We start from the raw sequence: 18,096 nt of genomic DNA, 5'->3' as shown, positions 1-18,096 counted from the left end.
CACAGCTTGTTTCAGCTGCATTCAGAAAAAGTACTTTGAAACGTATGTGACAAAAGGTCAAGACTTATATTTACATGATTATTCCCCTTATGCTTCAAGCTATACTTTGTCAAATTTCAACATTGTTTATAGCTCATGTGTTGCATGACACAAACCTGAGAGAATTCAATATTGCTTTCAATGTGTCTTTTGAAATAAAGGAATAAAAATTAAGATAATATAAACTTTGAACTATAATGTACTTGATAATAATAATTTCATTGAAATACATTGATAGTAAAGTGGTTTAATTAAATTTTGAATGCTCCTCAGTGACATGAGTAGAGAGTAGTTTAAAAAGCCAGTCATTGTTAGAGGGTTAAAGTTAATAAGGAAAAGTAATGGCTCATGTATTTACAACTGAGGCACAATACCTGTAACAAATGCCCAGCAAAATGGAAATAATAGAGGTTATGCATGACAATAAAAATGCTGAGGAAAAGTCAATTGAGGAATCTATCATAAATTAATATTTTCTTAAAATGTTAACTTTAAGTCAATAAGGATTAAACAAATATTAAAAGCTTATAATAAACTGCTTTCAGCCTTATTTTACAACCTCAGGAATAATAGTTTCAAATGCATAGTATGAAAGTAAATTTTAGCAATTGTATTGTTAATTTCTATATGTATTAGAGAAAAATATGTATAAACACAACATTTAAGAAAAAGTAAAGGTAATTTTAAATATAGAAGAAAGAAATGATAATCTTCTAGGTCTAATAATTTTGAAGAAATATATATTTGTTAAGAACTGAGACATGCAACTAAATTACAGCAAAAGTATGTTTTCAGTGCATTATGATTACCCTGAACAGGAATCCTAGTTTATTGTGATCACACAGTTGTAACATTTTATGCATATTTCATAAATTCATAAAATTTTAAAGGTACAAAAAGGAGCTTATTAACCCATCAAGGATGTCCCTTTCAGCTCCCAACTATAACCACCCCTTACTACTCATGTATTCATCCAATCTTTTATTGAACTCCGTTAAATTTTTTGCTTCCACCACCCTCGAAGGCAGCTCATTCCCAAAGCCAATCACCCTGTTTGAAAAATTATACTGTCTAAACCACAGATGACTCCTATTTTGCCAAAATTTGAACTTATGACCCATTGTCCTATTGTTTTCACTGCTAAACACAAAAAAGTTTGATGGATCTATATTAATAATCTTAATCAAATCCCCTTTGACCCTTCTCCTCTTCAGAGAAAACAAGTTTTAGAGATTTTAGTCTCTCCTCATATGACAATCCCACTATCCCAGGTATCATCCTAGTGGCTCTGCTCTGAACCTTCTCCAATAATTCTATGTCCTTCTTTAGTAAGGGAGCCCAAAACTGTACAAAATACTCTAAATGAGGCCTTATAAGTGATCTGTACAGTGAAGCAATAATATCCCTTTTGTATTCAATATTTCTATAGATGCTACCTAAAATCATATTAGCCCCATTGCTAGCTACAATACACTGTTTAGATGACTTAAGTGATTTTTGGATAAAAACACCAAGACCTTTTTCTTGAACCACAGTATCTAATGTATTCCCATTTAAATTGTAGCAGTAATTTGAATTGTGAAGACCTACATGCATCACCTTACATTTTGGATAGTTAAATATCATCTGCTACATATTCCCAATGCATCAAATGATCTAAATCTTCCTGTAAGTCTGCAGAATCTTTAATACATTTAGCCACTCCGAAAATCTTAATGTCGTATGCAAACTTCAAAATTTTATTCGTTGTTCCAGAGTCAGTATCATTAATATAAATCACATACAGCAGAGGACCCAGCACAGAGCCCTGGGGCACACTGCTTGTAACTGTGATCCAGTCAGATCTAACTCCATTTATTACTAGTCTCTGCTTTTTACTCTCCAGCCAATTTTCTATCCAATTTAATAACATTTCCCCACACCCACAGATTTAACTTTTGTAACAAATTATTTGTGAGGCACCTTATTAGATGCTTTCTGAAAATCGAGGTAAACCAAATCCACAGTATTTCTTTCATCAACTCTTGTAGTAACATGCTGGCTCTTGGACACTTTATTAAACTGCTTTAAGTGACTCTGCAATACATCTTTAATCACACTCTCCAAAGCCTTTCCAACTACTGATGTAAGACTAATTGGCCTATAATTGCTTGGACAATGTTTATCACTTCCTTTAAATATTGGACTAATATTAGCCAACTTCCAATCTTCTAATACTCTTCCATTACTCAATGACCTATAAAAAATATCAGCTACTGGTTCACAAATAAAATCTTTAAGTTCCTTTAAAACTCTAAGATAAAAGATTTCTGGTCCAGGGGATTTATCAATTTTTAGGTTTCCTAACTTTTCAGAACTTAAACTGAAGTTGTTTACATCAGTTTTTTTCCCATACATTAAGTGCTGTGGCTGAGGCATAATAATTGTATCTTCTTTTGGAAAAACTGAAGAGAACATATAATTTAATAAGTTTACCATATCATCATCATCCGAGATCAGCTCCCCACTATCATTTTTAAGAGTCCCAAGCCCCATCCCAACATTTTGCTTACCCATCATATACCTAAGGGATTCCTTATTGTTTGATTTAACTCTCTCCGCCAACCCTCTCTTATATACAGTTTTTGCCCTTTTAACTTCCTTTTTAACCAGCTTTCTTGATTTACTATAGTCTTCCAAGTCCTTATTATTTCCAGAAAGTTTAAATTTCTTGAATTCATAATGTTTATCCCTAATGTTTATGATTTCTTAAACCTTTACTAAACCATACAAGCTTATTCTATGTTGTTGCCCTTTTTTTTCTGGAGAGAATATGTACGTTTTGATACGGTACTTACCTCCTCTCATTCAGTGCTGCTCTCTATATGCAAAAAACATTTTTTTTACACATGCCACAAGCCTTGCACTCCCCCATTGTTGGAATTAGCATATTCCAACGTGTCTCTCATGCAAATAATCATGCGTCATCTGTTAACTAATAGTATCATAGTATTCTCATGTGATTTCTTCTACTCTTCTTTACCAAACCTTCATTTCTCATTTGGCAGCTTTCTAGTACAGACATTTTCTTTTGTGCTTCCTGTGTGACACATTTTCCTTTTTCATTTGAAGTAGTTAAATTATTTTTATTTTTGGTTATACATTACCACTTTTCTCCCAATTTATTATTGTTGCTTTTTTGTACTAGACAATTTTGTGTAGTTTTCGTGAGTTATAAATTCCAAAGTCAACATTACCATTTCAGGGGTCACACCAATGACCAATCTTCTATTTCAGGCCTCAGGTGCAGGTGGCCCGACCATGGATCTTATTAATTATGTCTGTCGCGAGATTGAATGCTACTTGGAATTTATGTCTTGCTCCTTTTCATTGACACTGTCCCTGATGGTATTGAGCAGCAGGTAATGTTCACCCGACAACAGTCCACTATTTCAATTTTTGTGGCCCATTTTTCTCAACCAGAGCCTTCCATGCCACCTATTTTCATTTCCCATCTGTCGTCCTCCCTTCCTTTACCTGTTCCTTCAAATCTGGGTTATTCTTTATGTTGAGATCATTGCTGATGTATTGTCCATTGTTAACAGTACCAGTGATTACCTGGTGGGTTCAGAGCCTGTGGGAGCTCGTTTGTTGTATTTTCTTCCTTGATGGCTCCCCTTTGTTGAGGATCAATGGGTGACAAAGGTTCTTTCAGAGGGACTCGTTCTCACATTTCTTTACCTGCATCTCATTTCTCCTCACCCTGTTTCCTTTCTTCCTGCTCAAGATCCTGTGACTTACCAGGGTATGTCAGAGGTAGCTCAGGATTTGCTCTTGCAGTAGGCTACTAAACTAATTCGCCATCCATCCCTTGGAAAGATTTTACTCCCGTCTTTTCGTGGTCCCCGAGTGCACTGGGGATTAGCAACCAGTCATCGATTTATCGAGCCTCTACCGCTTCATCGAACTCCCCAAGTTCACTATAGAGTCCTTTCTTACCCTGAGATGGATGTCTCCAAAGCCAGTTTCCATATTCCCATAGCCCTTCAATCCCATCTTTGTTGCATCATATTCATATTTTGAGGTTGAGGTTTTATCATTACATAGATGACTGGGTATTTCTAGCTCATTCCAAGCAGTAGTCAACCAGTTACACTCAACAGCTCCTACCTGTGGGAGCTTTGATTAGGCTGGTTGATAAAATTTGAGAAGTTGATCCTTTGACCCACCCAATACTTTTCTTTACGCCTCAGTTCTATGGAACTTTTAGTTCACTGTGCCCTCTCAGCTCAGTCACTTACTGCTTGAGAGGTTCTATCACTGTTTCCCTCCCTTCTGCATCAACCTCGATTCCATGCTCTTCATCCCCACCTCCCCATCCTTCATCTTCACACCTGGCTTTTGTCTAGTCTTTGGTGAGGAGACCCAGGTACATACATTGAGTTGCCTCCCTGTTAGCTACTTCCATTTGTCAATCTTCCATGGATGTTTATCAGTTCAACTGGAAGGTCTTCTGCTGTTGGTCTGCTGGCAGGGGATTTTCTGCTGCCAAGCCTTTGGTGGCTTAGTTGGCATAATTTCTTACCTGGATTCTCAACCCTGGGGTTTTTGGTCTCTTTGATTTCTGACATATGGCAGCCCTTTCCTCTACCTTCCATTTCTCCAGATACTGTAGGGTTGTTACTTTCCATCTCACTATGCTCATGCATTCCTTCTGAATTCAAAGGCTTTCCAGGCATCCTCCCTTTCTGAATTGGGACATTAATGTGGTCCTCTGTCGGAACCACTTTCCTTGTGTTATTTGTTTCATTTGTTCCTTAAGACCTATTTCCTTCTCCTTTTGGCCTGCAGACATTGCCGATCTGATTTATTGGCTATTGATGTTTCATGTACCCTTTATCATCCTACCTGTCTTTTCCTTTATCCTGATCGTTCCTTTCTCCCCAAGACCATAGCAGCTGAAGAAGATTGTTCATCGTTTTTTCTTACTTCCCTACCTTCTATCTCCCATCTTTGCCCACGTTCAGACCCCTATAGACTGCTGTCCTGTCAGGGCCCTAAACTCTGATATTGCATGTATATCTACCCTCCGAAGTATGCACAACCCTCTTTTCACTGTGGCAATCCTCCTCCGTTCAAGAACTTTCCCCTTCTACTCTTACAAATTGGGTCCCTCTTCTGGTATGTTTGCCTATTCATCTTTACCTTCTTCCTCCCTTACCTGGTTCCATGTGTCCTTCCATCAAATTCGTCATCTCACATTATCTTTTGCTTCCCATCTTGGTTATCCATTGGAGAAGATTCTCCAAGCTGGCATGTGGATCATGCCCATTATCATCATCACATCTCGCTTTCCTCTACATTGGGGTTTCATTTTCTACCTGTGGCCGTGCTGCAGACTTCAGTGCAACATTTTTAACTGGCAAGTTTTATTCATCTTCCACTTTTTCAGGGACCTTTCTTTATTCCCTCTTTTTCACATGGATCCCGCTCTGTGGCGAGTGGTGCCTGACCAGGTATTCTTTAACTTAAAACCTGAAGTATAAGCCATGTTGACTCACACTCTCTCGTCCATGGCTCTACCCAGTCACCGTAGAGATGGGATGTTCCACAAAATTTCTAGAAAGTTATCTACTTTGAGATAGTTGCTTCATAAATATGTCTGTTCTGGACCGTACCACTCGTGAATGGCATGGGTAAAGCAGCATGGGATAGCTGCCCATCCCTTGCCATGCCTTGAGTGAATAACTCGGTATGGTCTACTTTTCAGAATAGGGTTTTGTGGTCACCCAATTCACTTTCTCCAGTGGTGACGTACCTCCAGACTCTCCAACGCATTCTCACCTCCCTTCTTCGAGTGGTTGATCATTGAGGCATTCTCCTGAATGGGTTCCACTAAAAGTTGGCTATAACCATTCAGTCGAGAGTAGGCCAGTTGTTTTTGTTGGTGTAGATGTGACGTGGCCTCCACAAGAGTTAATCCCTCCCCTTGCTGGTGGATGTGGCCTCCTGATACTATTAACACTACTGTGGAATTGATCTGTTACCAAACTGGTTGAATGGCCTCCTACTGTTCCTTTACACATACATTTGAGTTGATCTGTCACCTAAATGACTGATATAGCCTCCTGTTACACATTCCATACCACATGGAGTTGATATGTCACACATGCAGTTCAACTCTTTTCATTGGTAGCCCTCATCCTACCTTCACGTGGATGTTAGTTCCCAGCATTGAGGTGTTGGATTTGAGTGAACCAATCAATATAAGCCCTTGCACAAGTTGAATCCATCTTCTCGATGCTGGATAGCCAGTTCTGGTTTGCTGAAATGTGTTAATCCTTGTGTAGTACCGTGGAATTGAAGTGTATCTTAACCCCCAATTCTTGTGTAGTACCGTGGAATTGAAGTGTATCTTAACCCCCAATTCTTGGTTTGGAGGTGAAAATGGTATGATCCTCATCCTACCCTCCCATGGATGTTGGTACCCTATAAAAGAGGTTTTGGATGTAGGTGACTTGCTTAGTACAGTCCGATGCACCCTAGCCATTCTGCACCTCGCAATTTCTGCCCATGTGTTCTGTGAATTATACACAAGGGTGAAGAGTATACCTGGCTCATAAGCGATGCGATTCTTATCCTCTGATCTCTGGATCTCTTTCTCTTATGATCAGGGGTATCCTTCAGATGCTTTTGGGGATGCTTCTGTTATTCCCTTGCACCGGTTCCCTCCTCCTTCTCAATGTGGGATCCTATCTAATCTTGTGAGTAGAGGTAAGTACCGTAACAGAAGTTATAATTTTTCTATACTGAAAATGTATTTCTGATAGTTACTTACCTCCTCTCACACTTCCTCTCCACTTCTTTGGGGCTTACACCTTCTGCCAAACTTCGAAGTGAAGGTTCAGTAGATGAGTGTAGAGGGAGTCACATGCACCACGTGACCATACCATGCTACTATTAGTTAATAGATGAAACATGATGATTTGCATGAGAGACACGTTTGAATGTACTAATTCCAACAGGGGGGAACGCATGGGTTGTGGCATGCATAAAGAAAACGTTCGCATATAGCACTGAACGAGAACAGCTAATATTGTGATGTAAGTACATATTGGAAATACATTTTCAGTATAGGAAAATTATAACTTCTGTATACATATTAATTTTTCCCTAAATGCTTCCCATATCTGTTCAAGATCCTCTCCCAACTTTCTAGTCCAATCTACAGAAGCCAGATCATGTCTCATTTGATCAAAATTGACTTTCCTGAAATTTGGAATCAGGGTACTATTCCTCTTCAATTCTACATTTAGTGAAATCTTACATCTAGTAGTGCAATGGTCGCTTGTACTTAAATGCTCACCAACCACAGCGGATGCTAATATTAAATCTAATATAGCTTCCTCTCTTGTAGGTTCCATAACCAGGTGTATAAAAGTATCCTGAACAATTTCCAAAAACCTGTCCCCCTCACTGTCAGACTCGAAATTTTCCCAGTCAGTACCCCTGAAATAAAAAATCTCCCATAATAACAACATCTTTTTCAGCTACCATTTTAACATATGACTGCATAATCAAAGTCAGAATTTTTCTGGTCATTGTTTCCAGCGCTATAACTGTATTGATTATGACTTAGTTTGTTTCATGTTGTTTTGCAAGTATTGCTTGCTAGCCAAGCAGTATGATTAATGGCCTGAAAAAGAGTTTTTGTCATTTCATAAGAAATAAAATTGTTAAATTGCTATTCACTGTAGAATTGCGTCACATGATATTCTGTTAAATGTTATTATTTGAAGCTATTTTTTTTGGGGTAAGGGTTATATTACTGAAAATTTTGATGCGTAATCAAAGCAGTATTTTCATCTTCTTTGCAGAACTGTTGCATGGTCAGCAATTTTATGGTGCGTAATTTTATTTTTTAAGAAATTTGGCTTCTGCTTGTATTGCATAAATATATATCTTTGGCTGCCATAAATGTAGCCTAGATGATGGTTACTGGTATTGAAAAAAAGGTCTTGTGGTGAATGATTTATGGCAAAAAACAACAACAAAACATTGGTATGAAATGCTAATTTTACACATTTGGAACGAGGAATTTCTGAGTGAGTAAAAGTGAAATATGAAGGAAAAATATGTGTAGCATGCATTACTTTTGTGGCCAAAAATGTACATTTTGCATTTATATACAATCTTATTGGGGAAGAAGATGTTGATCCCCAGCATTTTCAAATACTTGGGGGGTTAAATGTAGTTTGGGAATATCATTTATGTATTGCATTGCATAATAAAAAGAGTGTTTGTAAAACACTAGAATGATAATATTATAGTTGACTTTGATTGCACCAATTTTTTATGCAAATTAATAACTTGAAGAATGGTATTAGATAAGTAAAATACACATTATGATAAAGTAAATACATACAACCTCATTGACTTTACTGTGAAGGGAAGAGTGAGTACTCAAGTATCATCAGCTTGCTTTCACATGGTACACAGTCATGTTTATATCTACTGTATGCTTTATTAATTTCCAATACTTTTATATAATATGTCTTGAAGGAACAATAATGTGGGTTGTTTTCCATTAAGTGTTTTTGTTTTTACAGATTTTGTCAACAGTTTTAAAGTATTATTCATGTGAATCTGCACTGGGCTTCATAAACATGGCTGCTCAGTGTGGTGAATTTCTTCCTGTTCCTGTGGTAGATTCTCAACTTGAAGATGACAGTGTAGAAGAAGACTTAGAAGTTGTTAAGTCATCCAGGTCTTCAGAAATCAATACAGTCCATATGGAGTCTAATCCAGAGTTCAATTTAAAAGAGAGTTTTTTACAGTTGTATATATCTACTGATACACCTTCTTTGCCTAAATCTGTTAAAGAACATGAAATAGAGTCTGACCAAGGTCTTGGATCTGTTACTAGTGAAAGTTTAAACTTATGTCCTTTTGTTGAAGTTGATGTCAGCGATTTAGAATTTTATGAACGATGTGGTGGTGGAGCTTTCGGCAGTGTGTATCGAGCTCTGTGGATTTCTCAAAAGAAGATAGTTGCTGTGAAAAAGCTCTTGGTCCTAGAGAAGGAGGTGAGTTGAACAAATAAATATAGAGTATAAATTACAAGTAGAAATAACCTTCTCCCTACATATGAGAAGTTCTAAAAGTTGTCTGCCACTTATGAACATGCACACATCACCTGTTACATAAAGTCTAGCCTTGTACTGTCATTAGCAGATATTAAGAATGAATATTCTTTTATTCCAGATTTCCATCCTCAATCTCAGAACACGCACTTGGTTTTTCTGTTGTCCAATGTGACATGCTCGCAATCAGAAATGATTAAGTAGCCATTTAGCCAATTTATTTATGTATGTTGTTTGAATCATCAGAATATCTTGCAATTGCCTACCATTGTTTATTTGTTAAATTTTGTGCATAGTTAATTGAAGGCTATCATGCAATAGCTGTCTGTAATTTAAAAATGAGACTAGAGGGGAGGGTAGGCAACTATTTAACACTATTCACTGTCAACTCTTAGGCTACTCTTTACCAATGAAAAGTGGGATTGACCATTACATTATAATTCCCCCACGGCTGAAAGGGCAAGCATATTCAGTGACAGGATTTGAACCCATGACCCACAGATTGCAAGTTGAGCACCCTAACCACCAAGTCATGCTAGGCCCGTCTGTTTGCCTACCATACTTACTGAATTTAGCTAATTATATCTTATTTGAAATTCAGTAAAGTCATAGTATATTATTAAAAAGTAAAAACACTATAATTTTAAACAAAGAACCAAGTATCAACAAGATACCTTTATTAAGCCTAAAGCAACCTCCAGTCATGTGCCTTTTGTTTCATACTGTATATATATAAATATATTCATGCGTCTAAGTAAATTACTTGTACCCGATACTGACAAAACCTTCTCCAAATATTGTTCATTTGTTACTGTGTTAAACTTTTAATAAAGTTTTCTTTAATACCTGTTTAACCCATCTTTGTACTGTATAAGATTACATTATCTCAAGTTATCTTTGCTTTCTCATTGGAGAAAATTTCTGTAGCTTTCAAACAGACATAATTAAACACAAATGTTTTCACAATTCACAAACAAAGGAACTATAAGGAATTTTATGGATATTATAAGAAAAATTCATAAACCTATATATTTGCTCCATCCAATCGTATTTAAACTTTCTTTATAGCTGGTTTCAAAGCTGTGTTTCACTAATAAATGATCAAACCCTCTCATATGACACCATAACAAGGTTTCAACCAAAGCCTATACAAAAACTAATGGAAATGATTGAAAATCAAGAAATGGATAATATATTCTCAAGGGGTGATAGGTTATTAGTAAAAAAAAAAAGTTCTTTGGAATGGGCATTAAAGTTCTTAAAAAAAATTATGAGTGGGCTGTTTTGTTTACTGGCAAAACTCTTTGCAGCTGTGCAGAAATGAAAATATGAATTGTATTAAATAAACATAATAAAATCATAAAATGTGGATTCAAAATTATTTTTAAACTAAATTCTTGAAACATAGCTATCATGAACATATAAAATTATTATTAAAATTTGTGTTTCTCAAAACCTGAGCATGCAGTAAAAAAATATGAAAAGCCAAAGGAAATGTTTCGTTAGACTTTGAGAACAATGATTTAAAATTAAATAACTTTTTACCCTAAATTTTGTACATGAAAATGTATCTCATGTGCAATACAACATATTTCACCTTACTATTGGAAACCTGCACCACAAGATTATAATAGTCCTTGCTAAAGCAACAGTTCGAAAAATCTAAGATAATGCAAGAAACAGTAAAGGAATAATAAATTTATGTACAGAATTTTGTTATTATGTCATGATCTACTTGAAAATCACTATCATACACTCTTGTAATACCATGACAAATCCTATCCAAATTCTAATTTGTAAAATCAAGATTGTAAAAATATCAAACAAGTTTAAAATCTTACAAGGTTAATAATAAGAATCTCCAAGTGTGAAGAGTTTAAACAAGCAAATTAATTTAAAATTTTTTTTCAAGTTAAAATTCTTGAAATATAGCTAGAATTAACTTGTAGAATTGAAATCAAAATTTGTGTCTCAACTTTATCAAGTGGCTACAAAATATGAAAAGTTAGAGGAAACTGTTTCTTCAGACTTCGGGGACAATAATTTAAAATTAAATCACTTGTTTAGCCTAATCTTTGTACATGAAAGTGTATTATACATTCATTCCAATTCAATTGTTTAACATTTAGAAATAAAAAAGATTTATTCACTTATCAGTCACCTGATACAACAATACCATACACACTTTTCCAGATTTGTTATTCCAGACAATTCGTTATTGTTTTACATGTTCAGGATAACAATGAGGTCTTAAGTGTTATATCTATAACTACACAGCTACTTAAATGATTTGTAACCAACCAATTGAAATGAATAATCAGAACTCATTTTATTTATTAGGCAAACAAGTCCTTAGCCAGAGAAAACAAAAATTAGTATTTCTTTGATATTCTTCAATTAGATAAAAGTCAAACAACATAAAAATTAGAATAATATAAATTTATTTTATAATAATTATAACTATCTTATGAAGTAAGGTTTCATTTTTACAATGATAGTGTAATACCAGTTAACTTTTAAAAGTTAACCGTGTAACACAGTAACCAAATTCTCAGTATTTTTTTACATGAAAGAGACTTCTACTGTAATAATAAATATTTTTGGATTAATCAGTATTGACTATATAGTCCTAAAGTAACCTAAAAAAGTCAAACAAAATTAAAATAACATTAATATATTCTATAAATAATTAGCTCAGTCAGGTTATTATCTACTGATTTCTAGTAATGTGATTGATATGAAAATAAAAGCAGTTAAAAATATTTTGAATTATATATTATAATAAAATACTTTAACTATTTGTAATCATATTTAGAAAAAATATCTCTATTTTTAAAATGTTTTTTAAAAAGTGTTACTTATACAATCATACAACATGCATTTTCACTTATTTTAGACATCAACAATAGGAAAAACATCTTTCACATGGGAATACTAACTTCTAAACAATGTAAAAATGATCCTGTAACAAATTTATTGATAAGAGCTGCAGGTGTCCTAAAGAATACTAACTTTGATGGAAGTAATTCTCTAAAGTCTAGACACATTGTTACTGTATGGAGAAGCCAAGGCACGAAAATTTACCATGCCAATGTTTAATTGATGTTCATATTGCTTTTTTAGCTTAGAAGTAATCAGTTACAAACTGAGTTCTTAAATTAATTACTGTAGTTTCCAGCTGTGTTGATTTCAGAAAACTTTAAAAAAACTTTTTTGGTACCTTCTAGCCCAATCACACAAAATTTTGACATCTTATGTTTTGTTTTTATATTATATGGTATTGTAAGACATCTGGCTGTTTTTTTAATCTTCTGAAGAAAATGGAAGGGGTTTCGGACCCCTCTTGATGTGTATGTACTTGTACAATATTAAATAATATATTATTTTGAGTTTACTTACTGATTATAAGAATTTGTTTTTATAAAAGTTACTAATTTTAAAGTAAGGAAAAATATTTTTTAAACAGTTATGATGTTTTGATCAATGGTGTGATCATTCTCAAGTACATAGGTTTTAACAGTAAAGAAGGTTTTTGTACTTAAATCAACATTAACAATCTAACTGTATTTAATTTAAATTAGAGAATCAGTGGTGCATTTGTACATCAATTTACATGAATATACGGAATATATTGTGCAAAAGATTTGCATAAGATTAAGAATCTCTGAGGGAATAATGATCAACAACATATAAAGATATGCCTGGGATTTTGTTAATTGTGAGATTTTTTGATTTTATTAATAAGACTTGTTATTCTTCTTCTGTTAATGTCAGGCTCATGGTTTAATGTGGCAATTTTCTGTTTAGAAAAATTGGTTGTTTTTGTTCATATGTTCATGGACTTGGAAAGGGGGTTTTTGGTGTTCTTTTAATCTGATGTTCAAATTACATTCTGTTTCAGCTATGTAAAAGGCTGGGCAATTGTTACACCATGTTTTATAAGTGTTTCCTGGTGGGGTGGGTTTATTATATAATTTCCTTAATATGTGTTTAATTTTCATTCCAGGGGTGAAAATGAATCTAGTCATTATGTTAAGGTTTTGTTTGTGTGTTAGTCTTTTCCACATTTCTGATAGAGGTGTACTAATATTTTGTATATATGGAATAGTGCAAGTGATTAGGTTTGTTTTGTGGAGTGTTTTTTGAGTTTGCTTGTTAAATGTACCTTGTTTGTGTTTTTTAAATTTGATAATTTGTGAACTTGCTGTAATAGGAATCAGTTTATGTTAGTAAAGCATTGAGTTAAGTGTGCAATTTCTTCATCAGTGTTTTCTGTGGTGCATATAGTGTATGTTAATTTTAGGAGGTGTCAGGTTCTGTATAGGGGCTGGATTTCTTTATAGCAGGAGTCTGTGACTTGTTGGCAATAAATTTCAACAATAAATGGACAGCACGCAATTCACTTGTTTTAAAATAATATATATTCAAAACAAGTTAAATGTATGTGCGAAAATTCCTTACACTGTTGTTTACCACAGTTGAATCTGAAGCTTTAAATAATTATCTTTTTTGTCAAAAAGTCAACACAGGCTGATTCAGTTACTTTAGAACCCAATAGACACGACAAATTATTTTTCTCTCCTATCACAACATAAATTAACTTCCGATACAATACACACCTTTGATCAAATATAAAGCTTCTCTCGATCTTGGACTGCCCTTTAATGCACTAAAAAATCTTATTTCTTGCCTAACACACCATTTTATACTTCTCAGTTCCCTCTGCTCATTTAGCATGCATAGCTCATCCGGCAATCCTTCACCAATAGGAGCATGACACACTCACTCCCTGAGCAGTTGGCTCTCTCTCTATTACATTTTGTGCACATCACTTTCTTGATTGGCACACTATTATTTGGAAATGTTTCTTGCTTGCTCTTGATTTCTTGTGTATAAATTTATTGCTTTGTTTCTGTGTTTGTATATTTTTATCTCTTTTTTATCTTATTTTTCAGTTAGTTTGCTTACAGTTTAGAGTTTATTAAGTATTTTTCTCACATTTTTTTGCAAATTATGAACTCACAATTTACTGTGTTTACTACGTTGGCTCCTGCTTTGTTTGAAGACACGTTTAACCCTATTACTCAAGCCACGGGATTGGCACTATTGGCCATAGAGGAGCTGGCTTTTGTTCAGCAGGAGTTAGTTTCCTACATGGGGCCTGGTTCATCTTCTCCATGTGAGGTGCCTTGAACTGATGATCAGGGGCATGAGGAGGAGGAATTTGAGCAAGTTTTTCCTGGTCATTCATTTGCTATGCCTTCTTTTCAGCTGACAATGGAGAACATTCGACCTTCATTGCCATTTCTATGGTTGATTTCTCAGATTTGTGGTATTTTGCAACTTTCTTCTGTGTCTTATGATTCACACCCTTTCCTATTAAGTGACCTCCCTTCACAGGATTACTTGGATTTTCTCCCTTCCCCAGGTTCATGTATAAAGATTTTGTGTCTCAAATTCTTTTGAATTCTGGGTTGCCTTGCCCCATTGTGTTTCTGTGCAATATGCTTTGGCCTTTTGTCATTCTCCCAGTCCTTTTTTGGATTCTCAACATTTGAGCCCCCTTTTACCTCTATGGGGTTATAATCCTGAGGCTTCTGTCTCTTTGTCTGAGGTGCAATGTTCAAGGATTTGTCTCACTCTTAGTCATATTTTACATTATCTATCTTCTATCTATGCACCTGTTATTAGGGGAACTCAGTTCTCTTGTATGGTCAACTTTGGCTAGACCTTCCTTGTCTGTCCTTTCACTCCTTACATGGCTTATTTGTAGTTGGGGAGACACATGCTATTTACTTGTGTTTGTCTCTTCTCCCTCCCCCATGTCTTACCTTCAGAACCTACAGGTGGTTCTTTTTTTATATCATTCCAGTTTTGGCCAGGTTACATAATTCTCCTCTCTCTTCCTGGGCAAATGGTTTACCCCAGTCTTCCACCTCCTCTTCTCCTGATCCTGTAGTTGTTTCACATCCTTCTGAGTCTGCACCTCATCCTTTACCTCTATCTAGTTGTTCTAGCCCTTATCCTGGTATCAACTGCATATATTGGAGTGCTGGCAGTGGTTTCAGGTCCTGTAGGGCCCAAGCTTCTCTCATTCATGTAGATTTGGAGAACATTTTTCTACAGAGACTGGAGACCAGTCATAAAACTGTCTCATCTGAATCAGTTTTTGGAACCCCCTTGTTTCACCATGGAATCGTTTCTGTCCCTTTTTTAGGTTTCACTGCAGATGTTTATCTTCATGTGCCCATATCTCCCTCCTCCTGTCTTTTCTTTGGTTTGTTAATGAGGGACATGTTTTTCAGTTCCTGGCTCTTTCATTTGGTCTTGCCATAACACCTTATATCTTTTGTCGGATTGTCCAAACTTTTACTCACCATCTCCATTCTTTAGGTCTCAGGAATCATCATTATATGAACAACTGACTTCCTCTGGTTCCTTCCAATGTAGCATCTGTAGTACATATCTTATTCCTCCAGGAGGTGGTGAGGGTAGGTTGGTTGATGAAGTTAGAGAAATCATTTCTTTCCCCTACTCAGTATCTCATTCATTTGAGTATATTCTTCAATTCCCATCGCAGTCAGACACTGCCATCTCCCCTTTGTGTTTGGAATATGGAGAAATTGATAGTCAAGGCTGTATCCCCTCCTTCTCTGTCTGCTCTAGAGGTTCTACCTTTTTTGGGGGGATGTGGGCTTCTTTGGAAGCACTCATTCCTCTCTGCCATGCTCACAGGTGTTCTCTTTAATGAGAACTGCAAGATAAATTGAATTTCCTCTTGGATCCATTAGATTATCAGGTGGTCCTTCCAGTTTCTTTGCACATATCTGCAAGTGTTGGGTGTTGATGCCTTCAACCAGAATTGATCAGGCCTTCACAGTTATGTCTTTCCACCTATACACCACATCACCAAGATTCTATCTTTCATCCAATTCACTCTGTGTTGAGTTCTTTTGGTAGCTTCATATTGGCCTCTGCCTCTGTCATTTCTTTCTCAACCTCATTGGATATCTCTCATTCTGCTATACCCATCCTCTGGCTTCATGCTTAGCTTTTGTCAGGTCCCTTGGTAGATGCATTAGTCTGATTTGGTGTGTTGCTTCTTTGAGCTCAAGACACTCAGCTCTATCTAATTTGTTAACATGGTTAAATAGTGTAATTGTAAACTTCACTATTTTCATCACAACTATAGCTGTGTATTTATAGGCCTAATTATTTCTGCTGTCATTCACATCTTCTTTCCCCATCGTTTACCACTGTTTAATCCTGGCTGGCTCATCAAAGGTCAGGTTTTATATCAGGCTAGATTCTTTACATAAGGTGTTTGTGACTTGTTGGCAATGAATTTCAACAGTAAACAGACAGCTTGCAATCCACTTGTTTTAAAATAATATATTCAAAACAAGTGAAATGTATGTACAAAAACTTTTTATACACTTTAAGTTACAGTTATATCCAGAGCTTTAAATACTTGTCTTCTATTACATCAAAAGTACACACAGTCTGGTTCAATTACTTTAGAACCCAACTGACAAATTATTATTTTATATCTCTGTTGTTACCATACAGACTGTGAAACTTTCACTTCAGAAATCACCCTTTATGGCTAAACTGACAATCACACAGTTAACCATCACTCTTTTCACTTTTACTTTCATTAACTTACTTTAACTTCTTACTTGCACTCTGTATATGCATGTATTTATAACACCTGACAGAAAAATCTAGATATATCTAATACTCTAGTGACAACAATATTCACATAACAAGAAATATTTAAAAGCTTTGAGTAAGATTATGGCAACAATATTAGAAAAGCCTACTACAACAGTAAAACTACAAATGCACCATACAACTCGTACAGTTATGTAAAGAAACTTGTCATAACTATCACTTTTAAATTAATTAATATTTAACACTTATGACAACTAAATACTCATTAAATAATAAGTCATTAAATTAACTAATAATTCTTACACTGAACAGTGTTGTATACCCAACAGGAGTCTTTTGAGGGGGCCTAGTTCCTTGTGGATTGCATGATTAGAAAACCAGGTTACGTAATTTCTGCTGTTTTTTTCTGTAAATTTGGATTTTAGTGGTGAAGTGTTGGAGGGTCCTGAGTTGCTAACATTTAAAAAAAATTAAAATGTAGTTATTTTCATTTCCATTTATATGTCTTTGTGTAGGTTGTTTATGTGTCAGAAGAATTTTGTTGTTGTGCCTTATTGGGTAGAGATGTCTTGCTGGAGGGAGTTCATGTATCTGCTGTCACCCTCTCTGAGTTATAAGAGGCTTCTTTTCTTCATCCCTTGATGTTTGAAAGTGTTCCAGAGGCATTGGAATCACGAATTGATGTCACCCATTTGCATTCTTCCTTGTAATCCTTGGCCTTTAGACTTTCTTTGGCTCCTATGGGAAGTCTTGGCATGACTGCTTGTTGTGTGTCCCAACCCCCGGTCCCTCGACATGGATTCTGTATGTGGTGAGGGGACCTCCCAGGGAAGGTTCTGTATTTTCAGTTAATTCCTCTGGGATTTAAACATCCACCCACGTGTTTGCCGTGCGTGGCGACCCGTGAAGGGGAGGAGAGGATCCCGGTGGTTAAGGGTCTGGGGTCAATCGGCTGGTCCACTCAGGCTAGGGTCAACTGAGTACCAGTGTTAGGCATTCTCAGTGGGTGTTGTGGACATTGTCTCTGATGCTGGTGTTTGGGTATAGTGCTCACGAAACCCTGGCATTGCTGCAGTGTCCTTGTTTGACATTGTAGTGCATCCCCTTGTAGGACTCCATGGTAGGTGGGGTCAGTGGGCACTGAATCTTTCTCCTTAATTATGGATCCCCCCAATCCAAATAAAAAAAAAATGTTAAAACTCTGCTAATCGGTAAACGACCATGCCTAGAAGACTCTGAACAGCAGTCTCCATCACAAAGT

At 35.7% G+C, this 18,096-nt stretch overlaps 1 protein-coding gene across 3 annotated transcripts in view; it reads left to right on the top strand.

Annotated features, from left to right (window-relative positions):
- Window positions 1-18,096, top strand: part of LOC106462172 (mitogen-activated protein kinase kinase kinase 20-like) — a 194,229-nt gene that overhangs the window by 3,988 nt on the left and 172,145 nt on the right. For all 3 annotated transcript variants that reach the window (XM_022389353.1, XM_013922070.2, XM_022389354.1), the window contains exon 2: window positions 8,628-9,104. In XM_022389353.1, the coding sequence (XP_022245061.1) occupies window positions 8,685-9,104 (420 nt within the window). In that variant the 5' untranslated portion in view covers window positions 8,628-8,684. The remainder of the gene's footprint in view (window positions 1-8,627; window positions 9,105-18,096) is intronic.

This window comes from Limulus polyphemus, unplaced genomic scaffold (genome assembly GCF_000517525.1).
Source record: "Limulus polyphemus unplaced genomic scaffold, Limulus_polyphemus-2.1.2 Scaffold1109, whole genome shotgun sequence".
NCBI lineage: Eukaryota > Metazoa > Arthropoda > Merostomata > Xiphosura > Limulidae > Limulus > Limulus polyphemus.
This window is presented reverse-complemented; position numbering and strand designations above follow the sequence as displayed.